Consider the following 12,527-nt stretch of genomic DNA (forward strand, 5'->3'; position numbering starts at 1 on the left):
TAAATATCTATTTGATATGATATAAATAGATATTAATTTATGATGTATTTCTTTTAAAAAAAATTTCAAACATTATTATTTGGACTCGAAATATATTTTTTAACCTTATAAAATATCTCATTAAATATTATTTTATTATTAAATTTAAATCAAAATTTTTCAAATTTTTACCAAGAAAAAATACACTAAATTTTGAATATAAAATTAATTATTAGCATAATATAAAAAATAAAACTTTAATTTTATATATATTTTTAAAAAAATTAATGAATAATAACTAGAGAATTATTAAAATCCAAATGATGGTCTAAAGGCCCAAACTAAAACTAAGATCCAAAAATTAAAAATAAAAATTAAGACCCAAACCCAATAACCCATAACCCAAATAGGATCCAAATAAAGAAGATGGAAATGGTGTCGAGAAGAAGACGTGAGAGACAGGCGCCGACGAGCGAGAGCAACGGCACCACCAGCGTACGACGAAGGCTTGGGCAAGAAAAGGCGAGTTCTGGTCGTGGAAGTCTTATTCCAGCGGCGACGCGCCGCTCGGAGATTCTGGATTGAGGCTGGTGTTGAGGCGCGCCCACGCTCATCTTCTCAGGCGAGCCAAGGGCAAGGAGAAGCTGGTTGTTGGTGAAGGCGTTAGTCTGTGGTGGTGTCGAGTCGCACAGAAGTGACCGGCGGCGAGCGAAGGTGACTGGTCCGGAGTTGATAGGTCCAGTCCGATAATGCTTGAATGAATCAGTGGGGAAACGGAATTTCTGTTGGATTCCAAGCTGGAAGGTTGGGGCTGTCTTGATTGATAATTTCTTTCGTTTATTCTTGATAGTTGCCTTAAGTGTGGTCATTTGTGTGGTGTGGTGGATGCTTTGTTGCATATTAATGATATTATTCTGAAGAAAACCTTGTCAGGTATGGTATTAAGTTTGAATTGCTGAATGGCCTTTTAGAAGTGAATTGGTTGTATTTTTATGGAATCGTTTTGAGATTGGTAACCATTTGGTGTGGGGTTTGTAACTTGAGAAAAATGTTATTGTCGTCCTGCTTTGTGAACTCCATAATTGTGTCTTTTCAATGACTGAACCTTTTGAACTATACAATAATCCTATTTGTGTTTAGTGAAGTGGGTTTCGAGAGGTGGTTTGGTAAAACTTTGGGCTTTGGAGTTTCCCAATCTTTCAACATTTCCCGTTTTCATGCATTTTTAAAGGTTAGTTCGAGTGCAGGGTTTAGACAGTTTCAAGAGTGGTTTTAAAATGCATTAACTTTATCTATGGATGTTTAGGGCTTAACTTGGTTATATTGTATTAAATGTCTGAAAATAAATTGTGTGCAGCTTTGCTACTATTTTCCGGATTGGTGATCGATAGATGTGGCTCTCAAGCAATGTGTGTGTGTATATAAGATATATATATATATATATATATATGTTGCTTATAAGCATGCTTAGGTATGATGCTTACTGTTTAAATATTGCATTGATATGTGAAATCATATGTTTGGGTTGCATTTTACGAAAATCTGATTGTCAAGTTAGATGGCCTTTGTTTCAGTTATTGGGTTGTATATTTAAAATGGGTCAACATTACGTATTCTTGCTACTATATCTTTTGAAGAGATTGAAAATTCCTTGAAGTTTTGGGTCTGTTTGCTGTGAAAAACCCACTATTTTAAGTGGTAGTTTTGTGAAAATCTGATAGAATGAAAATATAGAGTGGGTGTGCGTGCAGTGCACTTTCTTATTTTAAATGGAGCTTCCTTTTTTTTTTTTTTTTTTTTTTTAAATGCATATTGAATTTATGTTTGACACACATACACACTTAGGAGTTGTGGGTTGGCTTAGTTTTTGTTGTTATATTGATCACTATGTTATTTCATTTATCATTATGTTTGTGTTTTGGTTGTATGGGAGGGGAGCATCATTAATATTAGGGTCTGAAAGGATAATAAGACAACTGAAATGATAATAGTTGACAATCTAATATGTCCTTAGCCATAGGAATATTTGAGGAATCAGTTAGGCGTTCTAAGTTTGTATAGGCGTAGTTTCAATTATGGGTTTGATCCTTGTAAGTTATAGCAGTAATTTAGGAATTATATGTTAACCTTGATTTTGGGTTTGGGAGGGGTGGGGATGTAGAGGATCTGATTATATACTCTTTGGGTGATTTCTAGAGTGTGAAGACTCAATGAACAAACATGGGGTAAGGGTAGGACGGGGCTCCTCTGTTTGGTTGTTTTAAATGAGTTTGAGATTCATGTGCGTGAGTTTATTTGGTTTAAAAGTTTTTGTGTGTGTTAAAATTTCTTTAAATCAAACTTGGTGTGACTAGAATAACTTAATGTACTTATATAAGTTCTCCTCCCTTTTCAATTAAATCCTAAGACAAAAACATTTTATAACAGACATGTGGTTATATGATTCATCTAACTTACTCAGCTTATCGCCATTTATGTGTTATGTGGATTACACATTTTTAGGTTCACCGAGCATTTGGGATACTCTTGAGGGCGTGTTGGGATAAATGGTGAGAGTGAGAGAAACAACCTTGTATTAAATTATTAATTTCCTTGCATGTAATTATTTACTTACGCTTTCTAACTATAGGATGCATTTATTTACTATATATTAGCCTCAATGATGTGTTGAGAGGTCTTTTTGCAAGGAAAATGGGTCTTTTGGTAAGGTTTGGTTGTAATAATCTAGAGTGACAGACTAAGGTGTTACAGGTCTATACTACAGATGGTCTGGATTCATCTAGCTTTGGAAGTCCTGAGGGATCCTCAAGAATCACTGGATTTCAGCAATTGTAGCTCACAACTAATCTGTTCATCATCTGGATGTTCTTCTAGGTACTAATCATAATTCAAACTCACTATTTCAGATTTGTAGATTTTCAGACTGGTTCCAACGCCAAAAATCATGAAACTCTCAGTATGCATCAGTTCCAATTCCCATTTCTACTCCACATTGCCTCCAATAAATGATAACATGAAATTCCCCAAACTCAAACCAAAGCACTCTCTTAGACCCTCAGCCCTGTCAAACTGCTTGGACACCTCCTTCAGTATCAACCATGAATTCGAAGACGGAGAGCATCTGAAAACGCATTGCATAAACGGTTGTGGTGCCAAAAGTTTTGACCTCCCTATTGTGGTGCGCCACTCAGGGAAGGTTTCCAGGTGTGTGTGGGATGGGGAGGAATTGAAACTGGTCTGCGTGGACGGTGTTGATGGATCTTCTTTGGGGCAATTATCGTTTAATTTTGAGGATACAATTAGGAAATTGAATAGAGTTTGTGGGGATGCTGTGAGGAACTTCTTTCTGCCGAGGGTAGTAGGCCCAAATTATTTAGAGTATGTGAAGTGGAAGTTTCTGCACAGAGTTTTCAGCTCTGCACTTCAAGTTCTTGCTACTCAGGTACGGAGTTCAGAATTCTCCTTCCGATTTGGTTTGACAAATTTAAGCTTTTCGATTGAATTGGATTAAATTGGGAAGTGATGGATCATAGGAATGTGCTTGCGCATGATTATGTATGATCATTTGTTTTGGCATTACTAACCTTGTGTTTTGGTTCTATCATGTTTGAAATAATGTTTAGGCAATGTTTCGGGCAATAGGAATTGGCTATTTTCGATCACTTCCATCAGCTGCTGCGCTGAATTGGGTTTTGAAGGATGGGCTCGGCCGGCTGAGTAGGTGCATATACACTGCTTGCCTTGCTTCGGCATTTGATACCAATTTGAAGGTATGGCTTCTAGCCTTCCAGTCCTCTAGAACTATCTGCAATTTGTTCTCTTGTGCAAATAGATATATGTGTAACCTTTGTTATAGATGCCTTCCCCACTTTAAGCCGTAAATTTGTTGTCTTAGTTTTTTCCATTAGAGCATTTGTAATTGATTCATTTTGTTGTTTCTTTTCATGACCGAAGAGAGTTAGGTTCTCAACATCTGTACTGTTCAGCCTGAGCATTGGAGTTGAGTTGTTGACTCCCGTCTTTCCCCAATACTTCCTTCTTCTTGCGACAATAGCCAACATTGCCAAACAAATAAGCCTTGCTTGCCACATATCAACTGGCGTAAGTTCTTTAATATCCATGTTCTTTCTAAATTTTGTATTGTTTCATTTTCTTTTCCGTAGTTTATGAACTAGAACCACCTATCGTGTGCTTTCTGTTCTGTATAGTTTAGACACCCTGTGGCATTAATTTGATTTATCACATTTTATCAGTCTGCTGTTCACAGAAGTTTTGCCATAGCAGACAATCTCGGAGAAGTTTCAGCAAAGTCACAAGTATGTTGTGACATGACACTGGCTAGATTTCAAGTATTCTAATGAACTGCCAGTATTTTGAAATCTGATTGTCGTTTTTGGGTTTTCAGATTCAAACAGTATGCTTCGACAATATTGGGCTTATGCTTGCTGCTACCCTCAACATTTTGTTCCGTAACAATCAAAGGTTGCTAGTACACTTAGCTTAATCAAACACCCCATTTTTATAAAAAACGACATTGATTATAATTTCTGGCTCTCCTGTCCTGTGAAAGATTACTGGAAACTCTACCATTTTTTGTATACCCAATATTCTCGGCTTTGGACCTTTATGGGATTTATCGTGGGCTAAAGCACATCCACTTGCAGACATTGACTAAGGTCAGTTCTTAGAATTGTCATTATAATTCTTATATTGCCTGTATTGTTCAAATTCAAGGTCATTATAATTCATGTGAAATTTCATTTCATATATCAACGTGTACGCACTCATATGGTTAGGATGGAAATCTAGTCGGAAAAAAGGGTAAATATATAGTTTAGCCTGTGAGTAGGGTAGGAAACCTATTGGCCTGAATTTTCTTTAGCAATCCTTCAGAATTGACATGCGATTGACATGTAAATGAGTTATCTATAGTACATTATAACTGGGTTTCAAAATATAAATCGACCCAACTAAGCATGGACAAGTATTTTTAAGCTAAAATATAAAAGATAAATATCTATGTTTATTCTATTATCTATAATAATTAAATTACATAGTACAACAGATAAATATACCTAGTCAAAATGCACCTAGACTAATCACTAATAACAGGAGGCCTAATTTAACAGAAAACAATAAGAACTCTAATCCAGACATGGCTTTGCTTTTAAAATTTTAAATTTTTATTTTCGTCGACCCAATACTAAATCAAACTAGCAATTCCTGATCATATATATTAATTTTGAGTTAAACTCTTCATGTGGTTTTGTTTTTGGCTAAAAGTTACTATTCCCATATTCATTTCAATGAAGTGTCTCCTTTTTATTATTATGGTCTTATCCAGGATAGGCTTGAGGAAATAATATATATTTGGATTCATCAAGGACATGTCCCGTCACCGGCCGAAGTGAGTGAGAGGGAAGGCGTTGATTTCTTATGGAGGAAAGGTAATGTTTTCTTTGCAGTTAACGATGTTAATTTGTAAGTTTCCATAGGATCAAAAACATATTCTTAATGGAGCTTTGGATCAGGCAGGGAACTTCTGCCTATTAGAATTGGCTGCTTGAATCAAAATCAGAAAATTCCGAAGCCGACCATGATGATGTTGAGGTCCCTAAACGATCAAGATTTCTACTTCGTCTGTATTGAGAGGTTGCCTCATGATAGTGGGCTAAACGATGTACGTATGTTGTAAAATAATGGGCTGCAACACAATTTCTATTCAACAGTTTAAATGAATTTTAATCAATCTTTCGCCACTGATGCAATTGCAGGTCGGTATTCTTCTATGCGTACGGGAAGGAGCTGCAACATCTGAAGTTATTACGGGTTTATTGCAGGTAACCAAATGTTTATTCCTCTTCTTCGTGATCATTCTTACCGTTATGTTTCTAGAAGCAATTCAAGCATTGTCATGGAATACCTAGGCTTGTCGAATTCGCAATAGCCTCCTACCGGAAGGGCTTGTTTCGGCAGATTCAGTTGTTCGTCTGTGGCCAGAATTGATCGAAGAAAGCAAGAAAACCGCCGAGAATGATGCCCCGGTGCTGATCGAGACGATGTCGGGTTTGGGATGGGCTTGCAAAAATGTTCTGCTCACCACACAGGAGCAGGAAAGGTACAATTTTGTGCCTAATTGAAATTTAGATTCAGAAAAGTTGTATAGATAGAGATATAATGACCACTTAAGAATCTTCTTTAGGTTCAAAAATTTGATAGGGTCAGATGGATAGTGTCAAAAGTTTCAAAAAATATCAGGTAAATGCAGTAGGGCAGATATTGAATTTAATACAATAGCGAAATTACCCTTTTGTCCCTTCCAAATTCCAATTAACCATGCAAACGATCAATTCAATTTTTTCCCAATTCCATTCAATTTAATCCAACAGATTTGTCACTTGCCGAAACTCTCCGCCGGCCGCCGCCGGCACCGCCTCCACCCCGGTGGCCTCCGGCGCCATTGTCACCCGCCATATCTTCAGCGACTTATCGATCCCGCCGCTGTACACGGTGAACCGCCGGTCCCCCATTCCGCGCCAGTACCCGGCGTTCTCCTTCTCCTCGACGGCCAGGCACTTCACCGGACCGGTGTGGCCGATCAACACCGAGAGGCAGATGTGCCGGCCCTCGTCCCGCCGCCAGACGCAAATGTTGGTGTCGGCGGATCCGCTGAACACCAAATTCCCAGACGCTGCCAGGCACAGCACCGCCAGCTTGTGCCCCTTCAGCACCCCGCCATGGCAGAGCTCCCTCCGGCGCCTCCAGAAGTTGACGAGGCCATCCGACGAGCCGCTGTAAAGAAACCCGCCTGAGGAATGGTTGACGGCGAGCGCTGTGACGGCGCACTCCTGCTTGAGAAGCGTCCGCGTCGGGAAATGCTTGGTCCCCTTCCCCTGCGACTCCCGCCGCCACACCCTGACGGTGCCGTCTGCCGACCCGGTGAAAACGAGGCCGTTGAACCCGACGGCAATCGCGTTCACTGCATCGCCGTGTGCTCCGCCGACGGATTCCATGCACTTCGAATCGGCAACGCGCCAAACCTTAAACGTCCCATCCCATGACGCTGAGTAGAGCAGCGACCGGTCCTCGCTGAACGCGAGGCACGAGATTGCGTCGGCGTGCTGCGCCGCCGCTGCCGCCGCCACCGGGTTCTTGAAGCTGAAGGAGCTCTTTATCCGGGCCTTGAACGTCGGCAGCGACCCGACCCGTTTGTAGAGTCGCGGGTCCTTCCTGGAGGCTTTCCAGACGCGGATTTTGCCGTCCTGGTGGCCGGAGAAGATCCGGCCGCCGGAGATTATGATGGTCTTGACAAATCCGGAGCTGGATTTGAAGGTCGAGAATTCTTTCTGGTTCTTCCACACGCGGATGTTCTTGCTTTCGGAGCCGGTGTAGAGGAAGTCTCCGGCGGTGGCGAGGGAATAAATGTGGCCGTCTTCGCGGACGAGGGAGGCGACAAGGCCGGTGTAGGAGGAGGAGTCGGGGACGACGTGGGAGGACCAGGGGGATTTGCAGAGGGGGGAGGTGGAGAGGGTGGTGGAGGTCGGGGACGACGACGACGTGCACGACGCGACCGGAGAAGAGCGAAGCGGCGGGAGATCGTCGGAATTGTTAATATTTCTCCTTTGGGAATGGTGGTGGAGGATGAGGAGGTTGTTCAAGGTTTGTCTTCGCAAATCGGGCGGCGCCGCCGTGTTTTGGCTACCGCCGGTGTCGGAATTGGTGGTGGTGGTGGTGTTGTTGTTCATGGAATGGAATTTTTCAGGTAATGATGTGAGAATGATTAATTGGTGGGGAGGGAAGGGGTAGGGGAAGAGGAATTAGACGAATAGGGATTGTTGATGATGAATGGATGATGAATGAATGAATAAATAAATATTTGGAATTAGGAATGGACGATTAATTGGTGAATTATATATTTAATGGTGAAATTGGAGATGGACAAATATGTTGTTGCATGAGAATTTGGAAAGGGATGAATTAGGGTGTGTTTGTTTGGGAATTTAGATTTTGAGTTAGATTTAAATAGTAAAATATTTAAATAGTAGTTGATTTGATATTTTTTTGACGAAAAAAATTGAATGAATAATGGATTTGGAGTAAAACCCGTCAAACAAACACGTGTGTATATATTTTTTGGACAATATTAAAATGGGAGAAATATAGGTGAAAGGTTACTCTGTCGACTCCAATCGGCATATAAAAAATAGAGAGACAAATATATGATTTTAATTTAGGTCCAATTCGTATTGATCAAATTAAATCAGTACAAGTTAGTACAAATTATTAAGCGGATAATATGTATTTTAATAATAATAATAATATTGCACAACAAATTATATATATATATATATATGCATGCATTATCCGTATTGGCTGATTTATATAAAACAATATACTTTTATACATTATATTGTTATAAATAAAATAATTTCGACTTATATTTTTAGTAAAAATATATTAACTTTTAATAAAATATTTAAAAATCAATAAAAAATTTATTTCGCTCAAATAATATTACAAAATAGTTTCATAAATTTTAATTTTCAATAATAAAAATTTCATTATTAGTAAAATATTACAGGAATGGATTGGGCGGGGTAAGAGTAAGAGGGTGTTTTGGTTAACAAATTTTTTAAGAGTTTTTAGTTTATTTAAGAGTTTTTAGCTCTTTGACGAGTAAATCATCTAATTTTGGTGTTCGGTAAATTAGCATTTTCAAATAGCTTATTGGATCCTTCATATATTTTTTTTTTATTACACTATTTATTAATTATTTAGATATATTTTCTAATAACTTATAAATTCATATTTATAAATTTAAAATAATTATTCTTTTATATGTCAATTATCTTATTTGTAATTTTTTTAAAAAAAATTTTAGAATAAAGATAATATAAAAATATTAATATTATTGAATCAATTATATAGCATTTTTTATCACATAGTATTTTTTTTATTAAAAAACAAATATATTTATTTAGAATTATAAATTTAATGTAAATATATATTAATTAAAAATTAATTTAATAAGCTTGCATTAATTCTTTACAAAATATTTTTAAAATAAAAAAAACAAATATCTTACTAAAATTTTTATAATTTTTAAAATTAATAATAAAATTATAAAAAAGTCTACCCATCGAAAAAACTCAACTAAATATTTTGAAAATAAAATATAAAATGTCCTTAATTGTTATTTTACGTATAAACAACTAATATCAAACCGCTATTTTACCAAACACTTTAATACAAACAGTTAATCGAATTAGCTAATCAAATCAGCTAATCGAATCAGCTAACAGCTAACAACTAATCGAATCAACTTACAACTAACAACTATCAGCTAATTGTCAAACACATCCTACATACAATTTTTTGTTTTAAAAAAGTAAAACTATTATAAAATTCTACTAAACTATCCAAACATATATATATATAATTACAATATGTAAAGGTTATTTTATTTGTTCGATTTTTGGGCGAATTATCCATACCCGTCCGGTGCTAATCCGACCCATGCGATCCGGTCTTCCCAAAATCAAATCCCAAACGTCCATCCTAGGGCTTAAATCTAAATTATTTATCCGTTAATATATGTTGTTACTCCTCACCACAAAACACACATCTGTGTGTGTGCCGCTGAGTTTTTGTCTCACTTTGTCTCACCCGCACTATCTCTTATTCTCCCTCCTCCGTCCCATAACTATATATCCATTTGCTTTTTACATAAAGTTTTAGAAATATTAGTATTATATTGAGATATAATAAGAATAAAGTAGAAATAACTAAAATGACCTTATTAGTATTGTGTGATATAAAAGTAATGGTATTTGTGTAATATATTGGAAGTTGTAAGGATATTTGTAATATTACGTAGATAGTACATTTACTTAAAAAAAAGAATGAATACTTTGTTACGAGACAGACCAAAATAGAAAAATGAATATTTTGTTATGAGACGGAGATAGTATGTTTTTCTCCGGTGGTTCCGGTGATTTTTCACTGCGAAATTGAGATGTTCTTTCTTCTGTAATGTTCTATGGAGTATTTGTGAGGATTTTTACGGTTCGATTTTTCTGTTTCGTTCCGTTTCCGTTGCAAGAATTGAGTTTCATTTTTCGGTAGAAGGTACGTGTTGCCGGGATAATGTTGGCAGGCGCCAGAGTTGTTTGTCGCTGTTTTGGTCTTCTCTTAATAGGGGTTGATCTACTAAAATCTAAGGCATATAGTGTATTTTCGATTATGTTTTGATTTTTTTTGGATTTTGTTCTTCAATAAAGTTCTACTTAATTCATTTCAAATTTGTTTTCGACTTAGTTTTTTCGATCCAAAAATATAACATTATTCATATAATTATGATGTGTAAAGTTAATGTGAAAGTGTTGAAATAAATAAATATTAATATAAAATATTTGTAATGTGTAGCAAGTCCATAGATATTAAAAAAATAAATAAATACTTTGTATTTAGACAATAGTAAATATATATATATATATTAAAAAATATAACCTAAATTTAAAAAATAAAAGTTAAGAAAGAAAAAAGAAGCAAATTTGAATTAATAACATGGGATTAAACTTAAATTCGAACTCAAAATGAAATAAATGAAAGTAAAATATGTTCTTTTTCAAAATAATTGTATTAAATACCTATTAAAAAATTTTCATTCGTAATTTTATATAATATTTGTTCATGTTGGGGTGCAATCCAAATTCCATATCGGAAGTTGGGAAGAAAATTGCTCACTTTATAAGTCTCAAGTGAACTCCAGGTACGAGGCCTTTTGGAGAATATTCAAAAACAAATCCGTGCAGACTTAGCCTAAAGCGGACAATATCATATTAGTGTTGAGTTGACCCAATTTCAACCGTTCATATCAAATCAAATTAATTCAATAAATTTTTTTATTATTTTTAAATACTAAACACAAATCTAAAACTCGTATTCGTTATCCAATTGTGTGTGATCATTTGATCAGACACCAATTTTTTTTAAAAAATAGATAAAATAGTAATTTTTACTTTTTTTTATAAAGAAAATTTTTTAAAAAATGGTTTTTTTTTTTTTTAAGGGTGTGTTTGTTTGAAGGATTTTGGTGGATTTCCACTATTCATCCAATTTTTTCCCCCCAAAAACATCAAATCAAACACCTATTTTTCATTTTTTATATTATACTAAAAATCAATTTTACATTCAAAACATCACATCAAACCCTATTTATATCACATCATACAACTATTCAAATTCAAAATTTTTACTATTCAAATCCCAACTCAAAATTCAAACCCCCAAACAAACACACAAAAAGAAAAACGGAAACAAATTTAGATGATAATTAAAAAAAAAAAGAAAATAAGAATAGATTTGGATGAAAGAGGGAGCAACATTTTAAATTATTTAATTTATATAATATTTTGAATATAAAATTAATTTTTATTTTAGTATAACAATAAAATAGTTTATATATTTTTAATTAACTAATTAATATACTTAATTTAATTAGCAGTTTGTATTAAAGTATTTGGTAAAATAATTTTTTTATATTAGTTGTTAATATGTAAAATGACAAACGATAATATTTATATTGTATTTTAAAAGTATTCAACTGTACTATTTGGAGTTTAAAACTTTTGATAATTTTTATTATCGATTATCGAAAATTGTGAAAGTATTATTAATATACTTATTTTGCTGTTTTTAATTATTTTTGTAAAAATAATAATATTTTACTAAAAAAAATAATAATTTTTGTGTAGAAAATAACATAAAATATTAAAGAACAAATTTTTGGTATATGCATTTTAATTATGTTAATTATCAATTAATTTAATACAATTTCAATCAATTTAATCAATTTTATTTATTTACAATATAGAATTTATATTATAAATATATATAAATAAGTTAATAATATTTATATTTTTTTCTTAATTTAGTAAATTAATATAGTATTTTACAAAGAAAATAAAAAATATATAAAATTAATTAATAATTTCAATTACTATAAAGTTTAAAATGAAATTATAATTACCAAAAATATAAATATATTAAAATAATAAATAGGGAAAATAATTACTATTTAAGGACAATTATAGAATAAATATAATTAAAGTGAAATGTTGGATAGGATAGTTTTTCACGAACAGATTCAATAAGTTGTTTTAAAAAATTGATTTACCAAACACTAAAATTAACTTATTAACTGATCAAACAACTAAAAAGCTGTGAAATAAGTTAAAAACCGTTCAAAAAATTAATTATCAAACATCCTACTCGTATCCTCGATGAAACTTGTTTGTTTTATATTTTGATATTTTTATGTGAGGTATGAGAAATTATATGGATAATATAAGAACAAAGAATGTATATAATATATTAGAATTTTTGAAAAAATATATTAAATTTTTTTGTTGAAATAACAAAGCCAACCAAACAAATAAATCCACTAATCTTTATAAATGAAAAAACAAAAACTGCTATTTTGGATATTTTGTACTTAAAGAAAAATTTAACTAAAAGAAATCATTATTTTAAGATAAAATTTAAAA

At 33.9% G+C, this 12,527-nt stretch overlaps 1 protein-coding gene across 8 annotated transcripts; it reads left to right on the forward strand.

The window, feature by feature from the left end:
* The first annotated feature begins 403 nt into the window (after nt 1-403).
* On the forward strand, nt 404-7,047 carry LOC127242174 (protein root UVB sensitive 4). Of its 8 annotated transcripts, none has more exons than XM_051261605.1 (14): nt 404-783; nt 2,482-2,528; nt 2,731-2,853; nt 3,031-3,421; nt 3,603-3,749; nt 3,934-4,080; nt 4,233-4,295; nt 4,385-4,461; nt 4,550-4,655; nt 5,324-5,426; nt 5,511-5,659; nt 5,754-5,819; nt 5,907-6,097; nt 6,369-7,047. In XM_051261605.1, the coding sequence occupies exons 3-14, from the start codon at nt 2,744-2,746 to the stop codon at nt 6,775-6,777; spliced, it is 1,959 nt and encodes a 652-aa protein (XP_051117562.1). In that variant the 5' UTR covers nt 404-783; nt 2,482-2,528; nt 2,731-2,743; the 3' UTR covers nt 6,778-7,047. The 8 variants fall into 8 exon arrangements, with proteins under 8 accessions (XP_051117562.1, XP_051117560.1, XP_051117559.1 ...); XM_051261603.1 differs by having other exon boundaries at nt 2,744-2,853; XM_051261609.1 differs by lacking the exon at nt 2,482-2,528 and adding an exon at nt 6,182-6,237 and having other exon boundaries at nt 405-783; nt 6,369-6,488.
* Nucleotides 7,048-12,527: the final 5,480 nt, after the last annotated feature.

Source organism: Andrographis paniculata, unplaced genomic scaffold, assembly GCF_009805555.1.
Source record: "Andrographis paniculata isolate CXL003 unplaced genomic scaffold, ASM980555v1 Contig86END, whole genome shotgun sequence".
Taxonomy (NCBI): Eukaryota; Viridiplantae; Streptophyta; class Magnoliopsida; order Lamiales; family Acanthaceae; genus Andrographis; species Andrographis paniculata.